The sequence below is a fragment of the Parasteatoda tepidariorum genome, chromosome 10, assembly GCF_982258835.1.
Source record: "Parasteatoda tepidariorum strain Cologne lab strain chromosome 10, Ptep-v5.0, whole genome shotgun sequence".
In the NCBI taxonomy this organism is placed as follows: Eukaryota; Metazoa; Arthropoda; class Arachnida; order Araneae; family Theridiidae; genus Parasteatoda; species Parasteatoda tepidariorum.
Window position 1 is genome coordinate 65044432 of NC_141764.1, and position 20554 is coordinate 65064985.

General features: G+C 32.8%; 1 protein-coding gene across 2 annotated transcripts in view; it reads right to left on the bottom strand.

The window, feature by feature from the left end:
* Positions 1-20554, bottom strand: part of LOC107449891 (LIM/homeobox protein Lhx1) — a 218201-nt gene that overhangs the window by 92756 nt on the left and 104891 nt on the right. For both annotated transcript variants that reach the window (XM_016065571.4, XM_016065562.4), the window contains exon 3: positions 357-823. In XM_016065571.4, coding sequence (XP_015921057.1) covers positions 357-823 — 467 coding nt within the window. The remainder of the gene's footprint in view (positions 1-356; positions 824-20554) is intronic.

The window sequence follows — 20554 nt, forward strand, 5'->3', positions numbered from 1 at the left end:
AACTTCATACACCCTGACTATACACATTGGGTGGTTGATTTTTTAAAGTTGTTTTTGAAATCAATTTCGAACAAACCTCAAATCAACCTTGACACCTCAAAACAACCTCAAATAAACCTTAAAAATATCTTACATTCCTGAAAGGGTTTCTTTGAAGCTACCTAGATACCTTAAGCTTTTTCTTTTAGACATCTTAGGTATTACTACCTTATTAGATAGATTTGTTGCGTTTTTCTATGAAGTAGAAGATCAAAAAAACATTAGATAGATTTTAGAGAATAGAGACAGAGATAATTATTTCTAAGTTGGATTGAGCAGGGGTTTGATTAAAAAAAAAAGAGTTGGATATGACTTACCTGTATAACCCTCATGTTGAGGCCCGTTTCTTGTGCCAACTGTTCTCGTATATGTCTCGTTGGCTTAGGCGTTGCAGCGAATGCTGCCTTTAGGGTTTCCAGTTGTTTGGCTTTGATAGTGGTGCGAGGTCCCCTTCTCTTCTGACCTGGCGTATTTTCGTCATTCTGTGCTGCAGAGTTGGACGAATTGGTGGTTTCACTGCTGCTGTTGTTACCGTTAGGCCCACAGGAAGCAGGATTAGGCCCACTGGCTGGGCCACCAGCACTACCCGGCGTCGAATGCAGATGCATTTGAGGCCCTGTAGGACTGCTAACAGTAGAGGTTCCACCATTAAGGCCATTATGACCTCCGTCTCTCTCAACGCTGGAGTCTCTCTCACTTAAATGTCCATCGTGGTCAGGACCCAAACCGTCTCCAAGATCATCGAGGTCGTTACCGTCTGAAGGGGAACTTGCAGCAAGGACACCTGCAAACAGAATAAGTTGTCTTTATTATAAACATGTCTGAATATTGGAGAGAATTATTCGTGTAAATGTTAACAGAACAACTTAGACTAACTTGCCGGTATTTTGAATACGTTTTTGGAAGACAATTGATTGCTCTATTCTTTGGTTTTAAATTGTCTGAGAGTAAAGAAATTGCATTTTGAAATTGATAAGAAATTGGATTTTTTAAAAAAAATATATATATATTAGAGATATCACGTAAATGTAAAATAAGGCAACTTTGCCAGTGGTTTCAAATATGTTTTTCTTTCTTCAAATATTAGCAAATAATTAGTTCCTTTCGTTCAGTTCAAAGCCTGTCAGAGAGCCTAAAATCACATCGCAAGTTTTTGGTATTTTATATTTTATAATCGTCGTTGAACAGCCGACCCAATTTTTGGGTATACGACTACTGATGTTCAACTACGTAACTTTGTAATTTTGAACCCAATCCAGAAGACAAGGGAACTCCGGGATCAAGTATTGGGAGAAATTTGCCTTCGTGGAGGATGAGGAGATGGGTGAAGAATGAGGAAAAATTTGTCTTTTTAGGGACTCTAACCCATGATCCGTCTACCACTGAGGATATTCCACATCAGCACTGTGGTGTAGGCAGGATCTGGAATTCGCATCGACCAGCCGTGGAATTCGAACCCAGTTCACCTCATTGGAAGGCGAACGCTCTATCCCCTGAGTCATCGCCATCGCGGCTCAAGCTTTTGGTATTAGGAAAAATCTTTTTAATAACGTTTTAGTTTAGCATTCAGAGTGTTCTGATTGTATTTAATATAAACTTCTAGGTGCTTTTATTTAATATAACTTCTACGGTAACCCAGCGGTTAGAGAATTCGACTTCGTTCCAAAAAAGCTGGGGTTTGATCATCAACATTGTGAAGACTCACCGATTAAATGCGATTTACTTGCTTGTAAATTCTTTGGAATCGAAAGCCCTGTGCCCGGTCGCTGACCAGTACCATGGATACAGGAATCAGGAGAAAATTTCTCCTTCCCCTTCAGATCTATGTCTAAATTGAGGAAGTGGTGCCATGAATGATCGGGCCACTTCTGTGGACTTCTGAGCCAAGATATACTTTCACCTTTGCGGTGCTATCTTGTCAAACAAAGGGAGCCCCTTCCTGACTTAATTCGCATAAGACCAAATTGAGCTTGGATTGTCCAAGTGTCATTAGAAACAACAGCAAAATTAGTTTCTACAAAATTATAAAAACTGCTTTAAAATTTCAAAATTATAATTTTCCTAGAATGGCTTAAATTGAACATGGCTGCATTTAAAGCGGTAGAAATATATGTTCTATAAATCGTGGAGGGCCCGATGACTCGCGAATTAGAAATATCTAGAATAAAGCGGCATTTGTCTGTCTCATTCAGACTCCGCGTGAATTTATGATTCATAAATACCTCATTTGTCAATTCGGATTCACGCAAGCGGTAATTTTCCTATCATTTCAGTTGGCGAGATTTCGTTTATGAATGAATTCTGGCATCATTTGATTCAAATAACCATTTATCCTCGTGAATTGTTTCAATCTGACCAGTTTTACTTAAACACCAGAGCCTTTTGAATAGAGTGAAAGTTTGAATTAAAAACTGGTGCCAAAATGCAAAACAAAAGTTTCTGTTTTGAGTGATTTACAATTTAGAGCCTTTAGTTTAAAATATATTCGATGATAATTTATAGAATTTGTTTTTAAAACGATATAAAGTTTCTTTTGAGTTTCCATGGAAGGTTTTAGTTTTATAATTTTAATGTTTCTCAATTTTGAAATAGTATAGTAATTGTAAAATATTTTTAAAAAAAATGGATTTAATGAATTTTTCATTAAAATAAATTTAGCAGATTCATCGATAGGCTGATTTAAAACAACTAATTATAAACACATTTCGCATTATTTGAATTAAACATATAACTAATTAAGAAATCTACTTTTTATGAAATGTTATGTGATAAATTAAGGAATCTTATACGAAATTAAAGACGTGAAGCAACAATGTATATTTGTAGACTTTTGAATTAAATCTATATGATACACTTTTGTTTATTTGTAAATTTAGGAAAACTTTTTCCAACTAAAACTTCAGAAAAAAATTTGATTTATAATTGATGAGAAGAAATGAAACATTAAACCAAAACTATTTATACAAATAAAAAATTTATAGTTTTGGAGTTAATTGATGAAGACTAAGTTGTTACTAGTGGTTCGTATATGGATAACAGTCTAGATTTATTATTCAAATAAAGTACAGGAATTTAAAGTATAGTTAACTCAATAGATTTTCTTTAAAGTAACTTTAATTATTGATGCAATGACAATCATGTAACTAAAATGACATTAGGGGACAATTTATATTGCACTTTACCGTCATATATTTGCAGAAAATAACTATGTTCAGAACATAAATTTTTCTCATAATTAAATTTTTGAATTCTGACTACTGGCGAAAAGGGGGGTAAATTACTTCAGGAATTAGGAAAATTACTTTACACTTCCTTAGTAGGGAAAATTACTTTATTTGAATTATTACTTTTGTTCACAAATTTTCTTTTTATTTATGCATAATTCCCAATAATTCCCGATACTTTTTCAGAAATTACCGTACACTTGACATATAAAATCAAATACCAAAGGCATTATTCATTTTTTTTAAACGTTTTTAAGATAAATATTGTTGATAATGCGAAGACTATAATAAAAATAATAATAATAATATGAAATTAGGTTTATTTTAAATGAAAAAATCATTTTGAATTACGGTTACCTTTTTTTTTTTATTCAATAGGGGATTATCAGTTTCAAAAATGATTAAATAAAAACTCAAACAAAAATAAATGAAAAAGAAATATTACTGACACACCTTTTTTTAAAAAATAAAATACTGAGCGATAGTGTAATAATTAGCTGTATTTTACACACTTTTAATTTCAAAGATAAGGATAAAAAAAAAAAAATACAACATCAAATTTCAACAATAAGTTTCAGTCGCATAAAAAGGAAGCATATCCTTCAATTTGACATTACCGATTGCAAAGAGATACTAGCAATAGCTGGTAGATTTTTTTTATACTCTTTTTGCCTGGCCTTCTCCAACAATAGCTTCATATCTCATGTAATATTCATGAATCCCACAGATCCCCAGTGCAGATGGCGCTTAAACACCCCCCTTCCCTCCTACACCCACACACGCACACACACATACATATATATATACTTATATGTACCCGAAAATTACATCATTTAGTTTGATCGCTACCCCATCTCCCTGAAATAGTCTTTGTTTAATAGTTGAATGAGGGGGGAAAGAAATACAGAAAGACTGACACGAGTACCAGATAACGGGTGTCAAGGCGGCACGTGACACATTTTATTTGGCGACCTCTGACTCTCAACACTAATCTACACCCCTGGGAAAAAAGTTTGCCAAAGGCGATGCCAAAGTGTGAAATTTCAGTAGTGATTTTAAAGCTTACGTCTTAAACTGAGAATGAAAAAAAAAATTTATTTAAACAATTTTTTTCTTTCCATCATTATTTAGTGGAAAGAAGGCGTTGTTTTGTTGCAACAAGCTCGTTTTTCGAATCGATTTAGCTTTTAAGAAATATGACACTGGAAGCTGTATATATCTCTTTATGATGGTGCATAGTAATATATCAAAAGATGGTGGTCGATTCGAATAAAGATTTTTTAAAATTAAACTTCCATTTATAGTGTGCATCATATTTGCGTATTGATCATTTTCTATTTAATATCTGTACGACAAAATGATTCGATATTTGTAACAGTATTTTGTAGCCACCCAGTAAATGTGTAACTTGAAATTAAGATTTAAGAACAAAAACACTGAAATTGTAGTTTGCAACAAATGATTGTGAGTCCTGGTAGGAAACAGGAAGTCATCATTCAAAGTATTCTTATTCTGACGATGAAGAATCACTTATCGCCACAGGTATTCCTCAAAGGGCACTCTTAGGGCATTTACTATTTCTTACTTCCAGAAATGATTTATAAAACTTTCATCATAACAGTCTTGAAAAATTGAGACCCCCTTTTTTATTATTATTCTCTTTTATTTTATGTTACTATCACTCTCATCACGTAATTCATATACTCCTACCATAGTCATTCAGAAAACTCAGGTAAATGGCTAAATTCGAACATCGCAAATAAATAAATATAAAATAGGAGGAAACGGATACAATTGATGTATATGTGTTCTATGCTTAAACTTAAATTAATATTTATTTAAAGAAACAAAAGGGAAACTACAAACGTTAGAGAAATAAGGCTTTAAGTGATTTTTTTTATCTAAATTTTTATAATTATTTAACTTATTTCTGCTACATAGATTGGTCCATATAGTTTAAAATGTCCTGCTCAATTCCTGCAATGAGCTACATAAACTGCAACTAATAAAATGACAGTTCTGTTGTTTTCTTTTAAAAAAGACTGGTATCAATATTTAAGGAGTATTTTAATAATTCTAATATAGTAGCGCTTTACTAATACAGATTTCAAAACCTAACACCACATATATACAATAGAATTCTTTTTTTTTTCAAGTGAACTTTTATAAACGATTATTTTACATTTTAGAACGATTTTGATCAGTTACTGTCTCTTCTCACCGGGATGAAAAATCATTGTCAAAAGCTTGAAGGATCATTGCCAATTGCTATTAAAAAAGCATAAGCATCAAATCACTTTTGTTTCTTCTCACTCACGTTTTGAAAGTCTTGAAAATGGGAACCCGTTTTTGAGCGCTTGAAGCATATCGACTGTTATTTCCAATTTGTATATTCTTGAGGAGAATAAAATTTTTAATCAATTAATATACCGCTTCAGTTTCTTTGGGATTATTTATTCAAGCATTGTCAATGTCAACTGCTATTGATCATTATCAATTGTCAGTTATCATCACCAATACTTGAATAACTTAATTTCCATCGAGTTATCATTAGCATTGACAATCAAAATTGATCCCCTGAATGAAAGATCGTCATTAGAATAAATATTGGTATTGCTTAACTGTGACAAATTGAAGAATCATTCTTAGCATTCCACTGAAATAAGATCTGATATTGTTTGTAATGTCAACTGCTATTGATAATTGTCAATTGTAAATTATCATCACCAATACTTGAATGACTTAATTTCCATCGAGTCATTGAAAGATAGTTAGCTTGGCAATCAAAATTGATTACCTGACTGATGGGTCGACAATAGAATAATCATTGGCAAATGCTTAACATTGACAAATTTAAGAATCATTACTATTGAAGAATCATTCTTAGCATTTCAATGAAAACATATCACGCAATTTAATATAAGTCTAATGCACCAAATAATTCTAAACTGAATTCATTACAAAGTTAAAAAAGAAACATAATACAATATTTGTACTTAGCACTCTCAAAATCGTGAATCTGAACCTCATTCTAAAATACTTCGTCACGCGTAACTAAAGTTTCTGTAACGATTAAAAATGTTGAAAACTATATTTATTCCGTTTTTTCAAGCATAACTTATTTTGGTTTTGATTTTCTGAAAATATTAAAATCCATCTTTGAAATAAAATAAATTTTATCGAAAAGATAATGGAAGAATAATTTATAAGAATGAAAAGAGTAAATCACAGAGAAATACTCATTCGTTTTCTTAATAAATTGATTAAAAAATAACTCGAAGTATTATTTAATTTCGAGCTTAGAGAGCAAAATTGAAAAAGAATTCTCGCATCCCATAAAACACGAGGAGTGAAAAACGTAATAACATCTAAATCGTGACAGAAATTATAATTTCTTCCCTCGGCTAACCTGCATAACTTTTATTTCTTCCTTTTTTCTCTCTCTCAGGCAAAAACATTCCAAATCCTGAAATAAAACAGGAAGAAAATTTTTCTTCATTTTTTTCCTGCTTCCCTCCCCCTCTCTCTTCTTTCTTCCTCCATATGCATTGTTTCGACTGACTCTAATCAATAGTTTCCTCCCATTCGTTGGACTGTCGACCCCCTACGGTACCCCCCTATCATAGACTTCTTCATCCCCACCCACGACACCTGCAGAGAACTCAAGAGCCCCACCCCCTTCTCTCTACACTATCGATTATTATCCTTCCTATCCCTATATCGATATGCGAACATAGCATGAAAGGGAGCCATCATATAAAAGAAAATTTGCTCTAGATTTTTGTAATTCTATTAATAATGTTTAAAAATTTTTATTTTAACTTATAAACTATTGAAAGGAATATGAATTTGATCTTATAACATAAAATGAATGTAGTTTATAAATGGAAAAAAAAATCAGTATCTATCAAATAATAAGTAAAGATGTTTTTTCATCATAATAAGTCTTGCAATTCTGCATAATTTTGTTTTTCACATCTTAATCTTTGAGCTTTGTTGGATAGTCAAATTCTCGTACATGTGAGGATATTTTTTATTTTTATTTTACTCTAACTCGAGATGATTTTCCTAAAAATGACACGAAGACGTCTCTAAAGATTTTTCAGTGTCCGTTTTTGTTTTCGCTTTAATATATCGATCTGATACACATTTTGGATTTTTCGTTGTAAGTTAATTTCGTCGTCACCTTTTTCTTTGAAGCTCTAATTCTTTGCGTTTCTGATTTTCGCACTCCGAATTGTTGACGAGTCTGTTACGATACTGTCATCGATTTCTGCAACACTCTTATTGTTTTCAACTTCAACACTTTTCACAACTTTAGTTTTATTATTTCTTATTGTTGAGAGATAATGTAACTTTCTAACCGTATTTCATTCTTTTTTTGTCTCACTGATGCAAAAACTTCTTTTGTTTTCACGGTACAAAAATTCTTAACTGCAGGAGGTTGTCGGACACGACAAATTTCTTTTTTGTTTCTTCATGTTTCAGATGCTACAACTAATTCTTATGTTTCTCCAATACAACAATTGTTTCTTGTTTGGAATTTGTCTAATACTGTGCGTTACTTTTTGCGACATTCTTGTTGTTTTATTTCTCAGTTTCAACAATACTTTTCTATATATTTATTTCTCCAATGCAACAAATGTTTCTTGTTGGGTATTTGTCTGATACAATACATTTTTTCGATGACACTGTTGTTGTCTTCTGTCTCCGATGCAACAACTGTTTCTTATGTTTCTCCACCTCAATTGTTTCTTGCTGTTCGAAATTTGTCTAATACTGTGCATTACTTTCCATGACATTCTTGTTGTTTTATTTCTCCGATGAGATAAATTTTTCTTATGTTTCTCCAATACAACAAATTGTTTGCTGCGTGTTGTTTGGGGTTTGATTGATCCGATAAATTTCACTCTATGACACTCTTGTTGTTTCATGTCTCCGATGCAGCAACTGTTTCTTATGTTTTTCTGCTTCATTGTTGTTTGGGGTTTGTCTGATACAATACATTTCTGTGAAGATATTGTTGTTTTAAGTCTTCGATGCGACAACTATTTCTTTAGCATCTCCAAAGCAGCAACTGTTTCTTGTTGTTTTGGATTTATCTGATACAACGTATGTCCTTCAGGGACATTCTTGCTGTTTTATGTCTCAGAAATGCCCACTATTGCTGTGCTTTCGCAGAGACAGCAATTGTTTCTCGTTGGTTTTGATTGTCTGATACGATTCCTTTTGCAACGTCTGTTGTTTTAAAATTCTGATAAATATCTTTGCTGTTAAAGCAACTGTAACACTTTGACATGGTGTGGACACCCAATCGCTATTTGACAGGTTTTAAAGCAATACAACCTTACATAGAAAATACATTATATTTTAAGCTCTGAGTTGCACGCGTAATTTTTATAAACATTCAAAAATCATCGGTCTACCTTTAAGCATTTGGCACACCTCGACATGTAGCAAATTACGTAAATTTTTACACAAAGATTTAAAGTTGAAAAGTAAGAAATGTATCATACTTCAAATAAATAAAAACACTAATAATGAATGTAACTTTTATTTTTTATTTTTTACTATAAAAGGAAAGAAAAATCTACGAATAGTTACAAAATCAGTGTTTTAAAGATTTCTTTTAAACCGAAATAGGAAAACGTTACCTGAGTAACGCAAACACGAGACTTCTAAAAGAGACAGGGAAAAAGGGTGGGGGGGATTCGGGAAAAGAAGAGTTATCACTGGGAAGCCAGCTACCAAAAATCCTCTTCCATACAGATATCCAGAAGTTTCTCTCCTGTTTTATTTCCAGTTTTTCCTCTTCTTCATCGCAGGAAAAGTGAAGCTTAAATGTTGCTTTCCGATCGTTTGCACAGAAAAGGATAAGGGGTGGTTGAGGTGGGGGCAAGGAAGGTAGTGGGAGGGGGGCAAGGAGGATAAGAGCTTGTTGACAGTTTGGATTAGTAAGGAAGAAGTACTAAAGAGTATTCTACTTCGATAGTCAAGTAACGGGATTACAAGGGTGGTGCAAAGGGTGGTTACTTTTCCTTCCTCTGATATTCCTTCCTTTTCCTTTCTCAGCACCTTTATGAACTCACTTTACAGCAATTGCTGAATATCAATACATATTTCGAAATTTTTTATTCCATATGATTGGAAGTGAGAACTTATCTGAAGAAAAAATCAATTATTTGCTTAGTTACAATCAGAACATTTCTTGTACCAGATTTTAAGCACTGGATATTAAGGTAGTCAATAAGACAAGTACAGGGCCAGATGCTAGTTTCAGGGTATTCCCAGTTTTCATACGAGTTTACTAAATTACCATATTAAACTACCTTCGTGGAGAAAAAAAATTCTGGTAAAAATTTTTTTTCCTGTATGATAATGACATTTCTGGTTTAAAAAAAAACCCAACAAAATACTGGTTAATAAAACAAAAATATACGATATTTAAGCTCTTCATTTGGTAATTTTTCTCCATTTATATGACAACAGATTATCGGAAATTAGGGTTTTGAAAATTATAGTTATTATTATCACACATTTAGTAAAAAAATACAAAACTGTAAATTTAACCAAATGAATAAGCTTTCGTCTCATGCTCTAACATATCATCGTAAAATTATCAAATTTTACCTCATTACCAAATTTTATCACGCGTTACAAAACCCTATTTTATTGTTTATTTTACTAAAACCATTATCAAAGCACTTCGATAAAAATTACCGTGCGTTTTGGTTTTTCCATAAAGTCAGAAACATAATCACATTCTGGTAGTTTTGACCATGCTTTTTTCTTAATTCTGAAAGTTCGAAGAGCTTGTCAGTATTACATTGCTAGAAAATCCATTGCAACAATGCAACGCCGCTGCTTCATTTGATTACTCTTATAGAAATCAATTCAAGTGCTGCTGTTTATTAGCGTTGCATTATTACAAAATCCTGTAATTTATTATGGAAATCAGTTTAATTGTTGCGTTGTCACGAAATCCTAGAATGTAACAGAATTTAAATTAATTTCTGCAGTCGTTGTTACAAAACCTTTTACTTTGTTAAAGAAATTAGTTCAAGTGTTACAACCCGTTAGTGTAGTGTCACGAAATCTTTAACTGAAACAGAATTGGATTGTTGTTAGTGTTACATTATTACAAAATTCGATACTGTAAACATTAATCGAATTAAATGTTGCAGAGCATTAAGGTGAACTAATATCATTCCAGTTTTTGCACTCCTAATGTGTTCTAAAGTCTAACCATTTTACCGACAGAACGGGGGTTCAAGCCCCAATTTTGACACCTCTATTCCTTTTAACACACATGAAGAATTACAGTGTCCTGCACTCTCCAATGCCCATCATCTAACGAGAAACCTAGTTCCTATGTCCAGTTAAATTTCTTTCACGGTTTTGAATCCGTGGTAGCTGTAAATGGTTAAAACACCGTATAGTCTCGTAGTCATGATTTTATAACTATAATAGTTGTAAATAGTTTCAGAACCGTGAAGGTGAAAAATATTCCTTACCGTAAACTTTACGGTTAATCGGATTAACAGACTGCTGCCGGTTATTTTACCATAATTTTAGAATGAAAATTCTAACAGTGTATCGTGAAGTCTTTTAGGAATTAGAGCTGTTCGGAAATTTTCATGGTCTTTTTCATATTCTGTATGGTAAGTTTAGTAAATAGCAACTAATTTTGCACTTGTTACATTTTTGCTGTCTACTGTAACAAGGAAATTGTAGTTTGAAGAAAAAACGATATCGATTGTTTTTTACAAACTGCAGTTATGGCCAACAAAGGATTGTGTATACTTTAAACTATGCAGACTAAATCGAAAAGCAACTTGAATATAGCATAATTGAAATCACATAAATGGACATACTATAGTCTCAGTTCAATGTGTAAACGTCAACTGAAGGTAGAGGAGAAAAGAGACAAACACGCGTAAAATGGTTCAACCAATTATGCTTTCAAGTATATTGATTAAACAATGACTACCCAGAGAAACTATTGCCGTTGAACATAATACGAATAAAAATATATTTCAAAAACAAAACAAAAAAATTTCGTTCAATTTTTTTCCAAATTCAATATCTGACACTTGGTACTCTCAGACATAAATATGGGAGTGTGACAATGTGAAACAGAAATGAAAAACACCTTCCCTCCTCCATGGCAAACACCCAGGCTATGCTCAATTAATTTCTGAACAACGGAAATATCCATGTTAAGACAATCCACCTTACGTACAGCAGTTATAAGAGGGGCTATAATCCTTTTGCAAACACAGGAGAGATACTTTCAGCAAAGGAGGATCTTATACTCTTCCGTTGGGCTTACGGTACTAAAACTGGAGAGCATTGGGGAAGAAAAAAAAACTTTTTGAAACGCTGGTTGTTACGTGTTGCAACAAGATCGTAACAGACTTGATATTTCCCAGGGGCTAGATTACGGGAAAAGTATAAGAAGACGGGAAATTTATGTTGCTGCTTTTAATTTCTGGATCCGCAGACTGGAGTTATGGAGCCCATGCTTTTGGGTTGAAATGGAACAATTGTTTTGTGTCTCTTTTCTTGTAATATTGAGCATAATGAGGGTTAGAGTTTTTGGAAAATTGTTGTGGCACGAGCACACGAATGGATTTTTCATAGGTTGATTTATTTGCGAAATTCACAAATCTGGGGAAAGTTTTATTGCTGTCGGATTTTTCTGGATGTTCAGCATTTCATATTTGAGTGTTTCCGTGAGGGTGGGTGATTTGTAATAATTGTATGCGTTTCATTTTTGCGAGAATAAGAATATCGTTCTAGAATAATTAATACAACTGTTTGTGTTTGTTCCTTTTAATGCTGAATTAAATTAGAAGCATGGTTGAAGCGAATTCAGTCAATTCAGTAAACAATAGGCTGTAATGATTTTTGACTTCTGCTGCACCTTAAGTAGGCTTTTAAATCCAAGTATACTTTTAATTTTTATGTATACTTTTAATATTAAGTATACTTTTAACCAGAAATAACAATTTCAGAAGTAAAAATATTCTTTCCCAGGTGATTTAGCAATTCTTAAACCGTAATTGGCTATTTTTGACAATCATTCGACACGAGATTTCCCGAGAAAAACACGTGATTTTTGACGGAAAATTTTATAATATTGCACCCTCCCTCGTACTTCATATAAGGAAACTAAGACATTTTTTATCTGATTTTAAAACTGTTTACACCATATGACGGGATGATACAGGAGTTAGTGCGCTTGCTCTGCTAACCGAGTTCAATTACTCACTGTCGCTGAGTACTCATTAACTCGTATTCAAAATTATTATTATTATTGTCGTCTCAATTCATAAGTTATTTTTAAATAGAGATACATAAGTTAATTCCTAAATATAGACTTTTCTCTTTTGAAAATTACAGCACGTATCATATAAATAAAATAAAAAAACGTTTTAAAATAATTCTTCTACATGGTGAAAAAAAATTCTAGTAAAGTTACCTTACGATATGGTAAATACAATTTTGGAAAAGCAAACCATAATTCTATAAATAAAATCAAACTATACGGTATTTAAATCATTCCGATAGTAACGGTTTCTCTTCATAAGGTAACAGTTAACCGGAAATTCTGATTTTCAAAATTATAATAATAAAACCATAATTCTAGAAATAAAATCGAAATATGCGGTACTTAAACCATTCAGATGATAACAGTTTCAGTTCATAAGGTAACGGTTAACCGGAAATTCTGATTTTTAAAATTATAATAATAAACCATAATTCTAGTAATGAAATCAAAATTTACGGTATTTAAACAACCTAACGGTTAAACAGAAATTCTGATTTTTAAAATTATAGTTCTGATACTACTACACATTCAGTAAATGTGCAAAGCTGAAAAGTAAATTTAACCGAATAAATAGTTTTCATACTATGTTATATGGTATCATGATAAAAATACTAAAATATGACCACATTTATCAAATTTTATCACAGGTAATATTTTACTGTGAATATCACCAAAATCATTACCAAAGCGCTCTATTAAAATTAACCAGCTTTTTGGTGTTTCCAGGGAGCCTGAAACACGGTAAATTTTACCATGTTCTGGTAGTTTTTGCCGTGCTCTTTTCCTCAGTGTACTATCAAGAGATAAAAAATTATCATATTTTAAAATAAATTGTAATTTTTTTTACAAAACATTTATCGATCATTCAGTTAACTAACCCAAAATACTTTTTTTATGGTGCTTAAAGTGAAATGAATTTCCTGTAAATTGTAATAACGTCTTTACTTTTTTTCATATTTAAAGTTGTTCATATTTAGAACTTAATATCAGTAAGTGTTAGCGTTTATAGTACTACACCTAACAAAGTTCTATTTAGAAATAATAAAAACATTTTTAACACTTTATTTCTGGTTTGGAATTTTTTTCTTCCTCAAATCACCTGATACAATAAATATCATAAGTTGCAAAAAGTAATTAACTTTCTAGTATTTTATTTGGAATTACTTTCGAAATATGAATCCATATAATATTTATTCAGTAGAAATATTCGAAAACATATTTGTTTAACTGAACAAACACGTTATCTTGAATGAGACGAGACATTCAAAGTAATTGAATTTATTTTCATTTTATCAGTTTGTTTTGGTGTTCTGTTCTGAACTTTCCAATGTTATTTTTCACCAATATTGCTAAAAATTTGTTTAGTCAGTCTTCCCGGTGCTCTTTTCTTTAGCCCCATGGTTACAGTTACTTTTGACTTTTATTCCCGTTTTTTCTTCTTTCAATGCAAATAACGAAAAGAATTTTTTCCTCGATTTTCTGTCTGTCTGAGAGTATGATTTAAATGAATGAGTAGACATTCATCTGTCTATTGCAGCACACTAGAATGTTTGGTTAATGTCACTAAGGGGGATGTATTTTGGACCAATATGATAAATGTTTGCTGAGTTACTACTGAATAAAAAATTTGTTTGTTTGTCTGAAATGATATTGGATTAATCGTAGTCAACAGCCACTATTTGCCTTGCATGCCCCGACTGTTTAGTTGTTCGTTTTTAAAAACTATTATTTTAGTATTTAAATTGATTTTGACATAAACATTTGTTTATAAGAATGGTTATTTCTGATGATAATATTTGCCCAACAGAAACGGCGTATTAGTTTTCTGCTCCTGATTAGTTTTATTCGTTGTATTTAAAATATAGGATGCACGCAAATTGTAATCGGTATTTCCTTCTCTCATTTGACTGAGATTGAGAACACGATGAAAAATATTATAATAAGTTCGTAAAGTAAATCCCAAAAAATATTAAAATCGTAAACAATGTTAACGCAGAATTCAAAGTACAACCTAAACCAATATTGCTCTATAGATACATACTCAAAAAACTACACAAAGGTACGGAAATCCTTGGAGGAGGGTTTTGTCATCTGAATGTGGTATAGAAGGTTAACAAGTGGATAATATCTAAACTTGTACTGGAAACTAATGAAATTTTGGCAAATTTGATTTAGTTTCATTACTTGATTATAAATCATTGTTTGTTTATCAAATTTTTGAGAGTAATTAATTGGAGCCTTGTGTTAGATTAAACTATAGAGTTGTGTTGTTCTATATTGATATGTAATATTATTTGCTATGAATATCTTTGATCAAACGTTAGGTGGTAAAGATAATCCGACTAAGATTTATGAATTGTTTTTAAAGTATCCTTTTGTATTCTGCAGGAAAAAGGATTTTGAGAAAAATGTAGTTGGAAGAATAAATATTTAATGTTTGTTTTAAATTTCATACAGATGAAGTCAATTGTAAAACAGTTTCGACCATGCAATCGGTTTAAATAAATTAAGAAGAGTCATGATATATTTAACAAGGTTGAATTACTTTTGCGTTAGTGCAAATAAAAATGCTTTTCTTATGAATTTTCTCCAATGAAATGCATCACATCGCTTCGTTTGATTTTGTTTTTGTTTCAGATTCTTCTCATTATGAAAAGGCACTGAACATTGTCATTTTCTTAATGCTCAAAGACTTTAGACGTGAAAACATCCTGTGGTAATTTTGAACCATGGAATAAAGAATTTGATTCAGATTTAGTCTATTACTTCTAAGTTAGCACAGTGGTTAGCTCTGTCTCAGTCATTCTATGCGCTTAAGAAAGGTGAAGTTACTTGAACCATAATATAAATAAAAATTTGCTTCAACCATGATAAGCTGCCAAGGTAATTCATGTTGCGAAACATATTAACTTTAACATGCTAATTTGCCATACTTAAAACGATAACATGCTTGGTTGTACAGTAAATTCAACTTAATCGGGGTTTCAATTTAACTACTTATATACACGTCCAGCGTCTTGATTTATCCGTTTACGACGCCTTTGCTTTTCCACGTCACAAAAACCTGCTATGAGCCAGTGTCTAGTTTAGAAAATTAGGTTTTTTTTAATACGGTGATTTTCTGAACTTATCACTTTATTAACAGGCCGGGATAGCATGGTTGGTAGGGCGTTGGGACCATATCCAAGAGGTCGTGAATTCGATGTTCATAGGCAGAACTCACGGTGTACGAAATGGTGACTGGTGCCTGCTAATTCTATCGAGGTCGCAAAGTCCCCCAGCTTCCCATTACAAATCAATAACTCTAGGTGTACTGGATTGGAGATTGATCATGCTCAGGTTCAGGTCAAAATTATGAACTACAAATAGATAATGGGTGAATGTGTCCTTGTAAATTGAGCTGTGACCATTTATTATACACATATGTGCATAGAACTGAGAAAGATACATAGAATATAGATACATAGATCCGAACTTAGGCTTTTTAATATAACATTGAGGAGAATCTATTTTATAGCTCCTCCACACTAAGAAAAAATATTGCCAAGACAACCAGAATATGGCAAAATTTACTTTCTTTTTGGCGCTATGGGAACACCAAATTCTCGGTAATTTTTACCGAAACAGTTTAGTTATGATTTTGGTAAAATTGACAGTAAAATATAGTTTTATATTATGTGATAAAATTTGGCATATGTGTTAAAGTTTTGTAGTTTTATCATGATACCTTAGAACATGACATAAAAATCATTCATTCGGTTAAATTTAGTTTTAGGTTTTGTAATTTTTAGTAAAGATGTGGCACAATACGAACTATAATTTTGAAAACCAGAATTTCCGATAAACCATTACCATATGAGAGGAAAATTTACCCAAATCATTGGTTTCAATAATGTATATTGTGGTTTATTAACCAAAATTATCGTTTTTTTTTTTTTCTTCTTCTTCTTCTTTTTTTTTTTTTTTTTTTTTTTTTTTTTTTTTTTTTTTTACCAGAAATGTTATTACAGTACGGTAATTTAACCAGAATTGCTTTTCTCGTGCAGAAGTGCTCTACGCTGAATCATTTTAAAGTTACAGCAAACTTACACCATATTTTAGATAAACGTTTGAACGATTTTTTTGTTGTTGAAATTCTTAATATACTAGATGAGCCGTGGTGGCTTAGGGGATAGAGAGTTCGCCTTCCAATGAGGTGAACCGGGTTCGAAACCCAACGATGTCTGGCTGATACGAATTCTGCAACCAGCTCGCACCGACCACAGTGCTGACATAAATTATCCTCAGACGGATCATTGTTTAGTGTCCCCTTGCCATCAGGCAAACCGTATAAGGTTTTCGTGGCTTCCCTCTCCATGTGGCTCAAATGTGGGTTAGTTCCTTCAAAAAGTCCTCCACGAAGGCAAACTTCTTCCAATACTTGATCCAGGAGTTCCCTTGCCTTCTGGATAGGGTTCAAAATGACTAGGCTAGGGAGTTGAGCATTAGTAGTCGGAAACCCAAAAATTGGGTCGGCTATTCAACGACGGTTTTAAAATAAAAATAATATACTAGATTTTTAATCCGGAAGTTCTTCAGAAAAAACCAGGAAGTTTAAAATTTGTATGTACGGTATTTAAATCGCTTTACGTAGCTTAATTTTTTTATTTATAAAAAGTCACACACATTTACTTTTCCTCCCATTCAAGTTAATTAGAGTTAAAACAACGTTTGTCAGCTGACTTTAGCAAACTGACGACACAAGCCGTTGTAATGAGGGGGACATCTTCTGTTCGAACAAGACCCTCCCAAAATCAGGCGACTTCGAAACCAGGTCTATTCTCCTCGCAAACACACTTATACGGGTGGTACCAAACGAATAATGCCCGTCAAACGCAGCACTATGCGACAGCGAGAAAAGCGTACAAAGCTTGCGCCTATCAAATCTCGCATATATACAAGAAGGGAAATCGGAGTGGGGACACTGTTATCAACACGCGTGTGCCGAAAACCCCCTGGTCCCCCCCCTTCTTCATCGTTTGCCTTGACAGTGGCGACTGCCTACCCAACGTCTGTACTTGTCAGTTTTAAGAGTACCCGCTGATAACACATGCAAAGTGTCATTCATGCAGATTTCATCTTTGTCACAATTCATGTGCATCATTCGTGTTGATGACGACGGGGGGTCGTGGGGGAAGGAGCTATTTGAAATCGAAATGTAGATCGGACAGTCAAGTTGGACATTTAACCGCTTTCGGAAATGTTGTTTGTTTCCAAACATTAACTGTTAATGGCACTGAAGTTTTGAAACTTAAACAACAATTAGCAATTGATATGTGAATTATTAATTGAAAAACCAAACAAAAATAAGTAATTTAATCTAATGTTTCAGTTTTTTTTTAAATTTTATTTATTTATTTATTTTTAAATCAATCGAATCACGGGTTATCTCGGCACAATATGAGCTCGATTTTTCTTTTTATGCTTTAAAAGGATAGTACCAAAGGATGTAAAGAGGATGCTGTATGTTAATTTTCGAAAATTTTCTGAATCATACATATATTTCAAATATAAAGTTAGGTCCACCCAATATGGTCAGGGAGCTGACCTTACATCAGTAAGGTCCTCAGCTCCAATCCCTGACAGAGCATGGATGTTCTTTCATTCACTTTACTATCTGGAGCAACGTTGGCTCACCCAATATGGTGCCTCGAAAAAGTGGCCAACACATTTGCCCTACTGATACTTTAAGGACGAGTGTCAATCGGGTGGACATTGAAAAAAAAGTATACTCTAATGGTTGACCGGCGCCAACCACGACGGAATGGAAACCAAATTGTGTTTAATGCAAGCACACATGAATTGTAACTAATGCATGAATTGTGAATATTATATGTATGCATGAATTATGTTTAATGTGTGAATATCTGAATTGAACCTAATGTACGCAGATATGATTTGTATTTGATGTATGAATATTGACTACTATGTGTGTGCATGAATTAGGTTTAACGCATGAATTGCAATAAAATACAAATGAATGAACTGTGTTTTATGTATTCACTGTGTGATTAAATAAGAATTGAGGAATTCATTGTACGGAAAGTATGAACTTTGATTAAGAAGGAATGGTGGAATTATGTTGAGTGAAATATTTAGCATAATTCCTCCTTTCGATGAATATTGTGTAATGAATTGTATAGTGAATATGAATGAAATATAAATGAATGAATAAAAGATGATACAAATGAGTGAATGAAGGAATTGTGAATAACATATAAATAGTTAGTAAAGTATGAACGATGAATGATTAGTTGGGAATTATGTGTTTAAAGTAGGAATGCGTGAGTTGCGTAAGATTCATAAATTATGTCTAATGTTTGAATATATGAATACATAGAATATGTTTAATCTGTAATGTAGATTAAAGGAAACAAAAAAGCTGAAGTTTAAACAAATTTCTTAACCTGCAAAATAGTAGAAGTAGAACATTTTGGAAAATAACGAAAGAAAAAAAATCCCAGAAACTGTTAGACAATATTATAAAGAATTCACAAAATAAATAAATAAAAAATTACTTCCTCGATGACGTATCTATAAAACAGCGCTCATAATTTGTTCAAATCGCAGCTGCCTGCACCATACTCTGCTACATAAGGATCAATAAATACAAGTTGTAACACGTACATTCATGGGTAGTAAATATATATGTCATGCATCTATATCCCAAACTCGGAATGAATTTATCTGGGAAATGAAATTCAACAAATCAACGATTGGGGTCTTAGTCGCTGAGTCGGAATCATAAAACGCCTCCAGACTTAAAGAGCAGCTGAGTTTATATACTAGAAACTCCCAGTGGATGACACATCTAATACAGGATCTGTCGATAAGGGAGCACCACGGACCAGGACATTACATCCAGAAGTTTGTGCGCCGACGTTGCTTTCGGGCCGATTAAAGACGAAGATAATGTTTTGCCTCCGTTCAGGGGAAATGATGCATAAAATTCAGAGAAGTCCGCTGCTACCCACAGAAGAATGGCTTTCCAGGTTTTAATGTTTTCGAACGACTCGAGATGGCAGTATAAACGTGGCAGCAGAAATATTTCTTTCGCAATAAAGCCAGTTTTCAAACTGTGAATATGGGGTGACAAACTACTGGTGCACGACAGCACTTTGGAAAATAATACTGTTTATTGTTGGGCAATGTTTAAGAATACTGTCGTTTCTTATATAAATAGTACCGTTTGCCATTCGTCAGGAGCTTTCTGAACATAGTTGCAACTACTTTTAGACGCCAGCTTAAATGCTGACGCTACGTATTAAGCTCAGCAAATATACTTCTTTATGCGCAACATGATGACATTGGGATTTTTAAATAAAATCCAGAAATCAAGGACTCTGGGGCAAATTGGCCTAGTGGAAAACCTTTATAGAGTAAACCAATTTATAGCCGGTTAAAAGAGGTAATTTAATGTACTGAGCTGTCATATTGAAGTACTGGGGTTCTATTCCAGATGGTGGCTTGAAATCCATCCAGATTGAGATCAACAGTTACCAGCATGCCTGGGAAGTAAAGGCGATTGATACGCAAGGCTTACCATATTGTCATCATTTTTCCATTGGTCAATTATGAAACCCTAGTAAAAAAAAAACCTGACCCATAACAGTTTGTTATAGAAATGCTTTACCCCCTTTTTTAGCTGAAATAATCTATACTGCAAACGACAAGATAGCATAATGGTACAAATTATGGTAATGTGCGTTTTGATAACGCAATAACACAGAAAATAGTTATAATTTAGAAGCTTTGCCAATTTATGAATTACGCCATTAAGGAATTATCTTATTGAGGAATTTAAAATATGATGTTTTGCCAACTTATGAATTATGCTAACAATGAATTATCTTAATGAAGAATTTAAAATAAGATGCATGAACTACCAAATTATGGCAAAAGGAGTAAAAAAATTTTT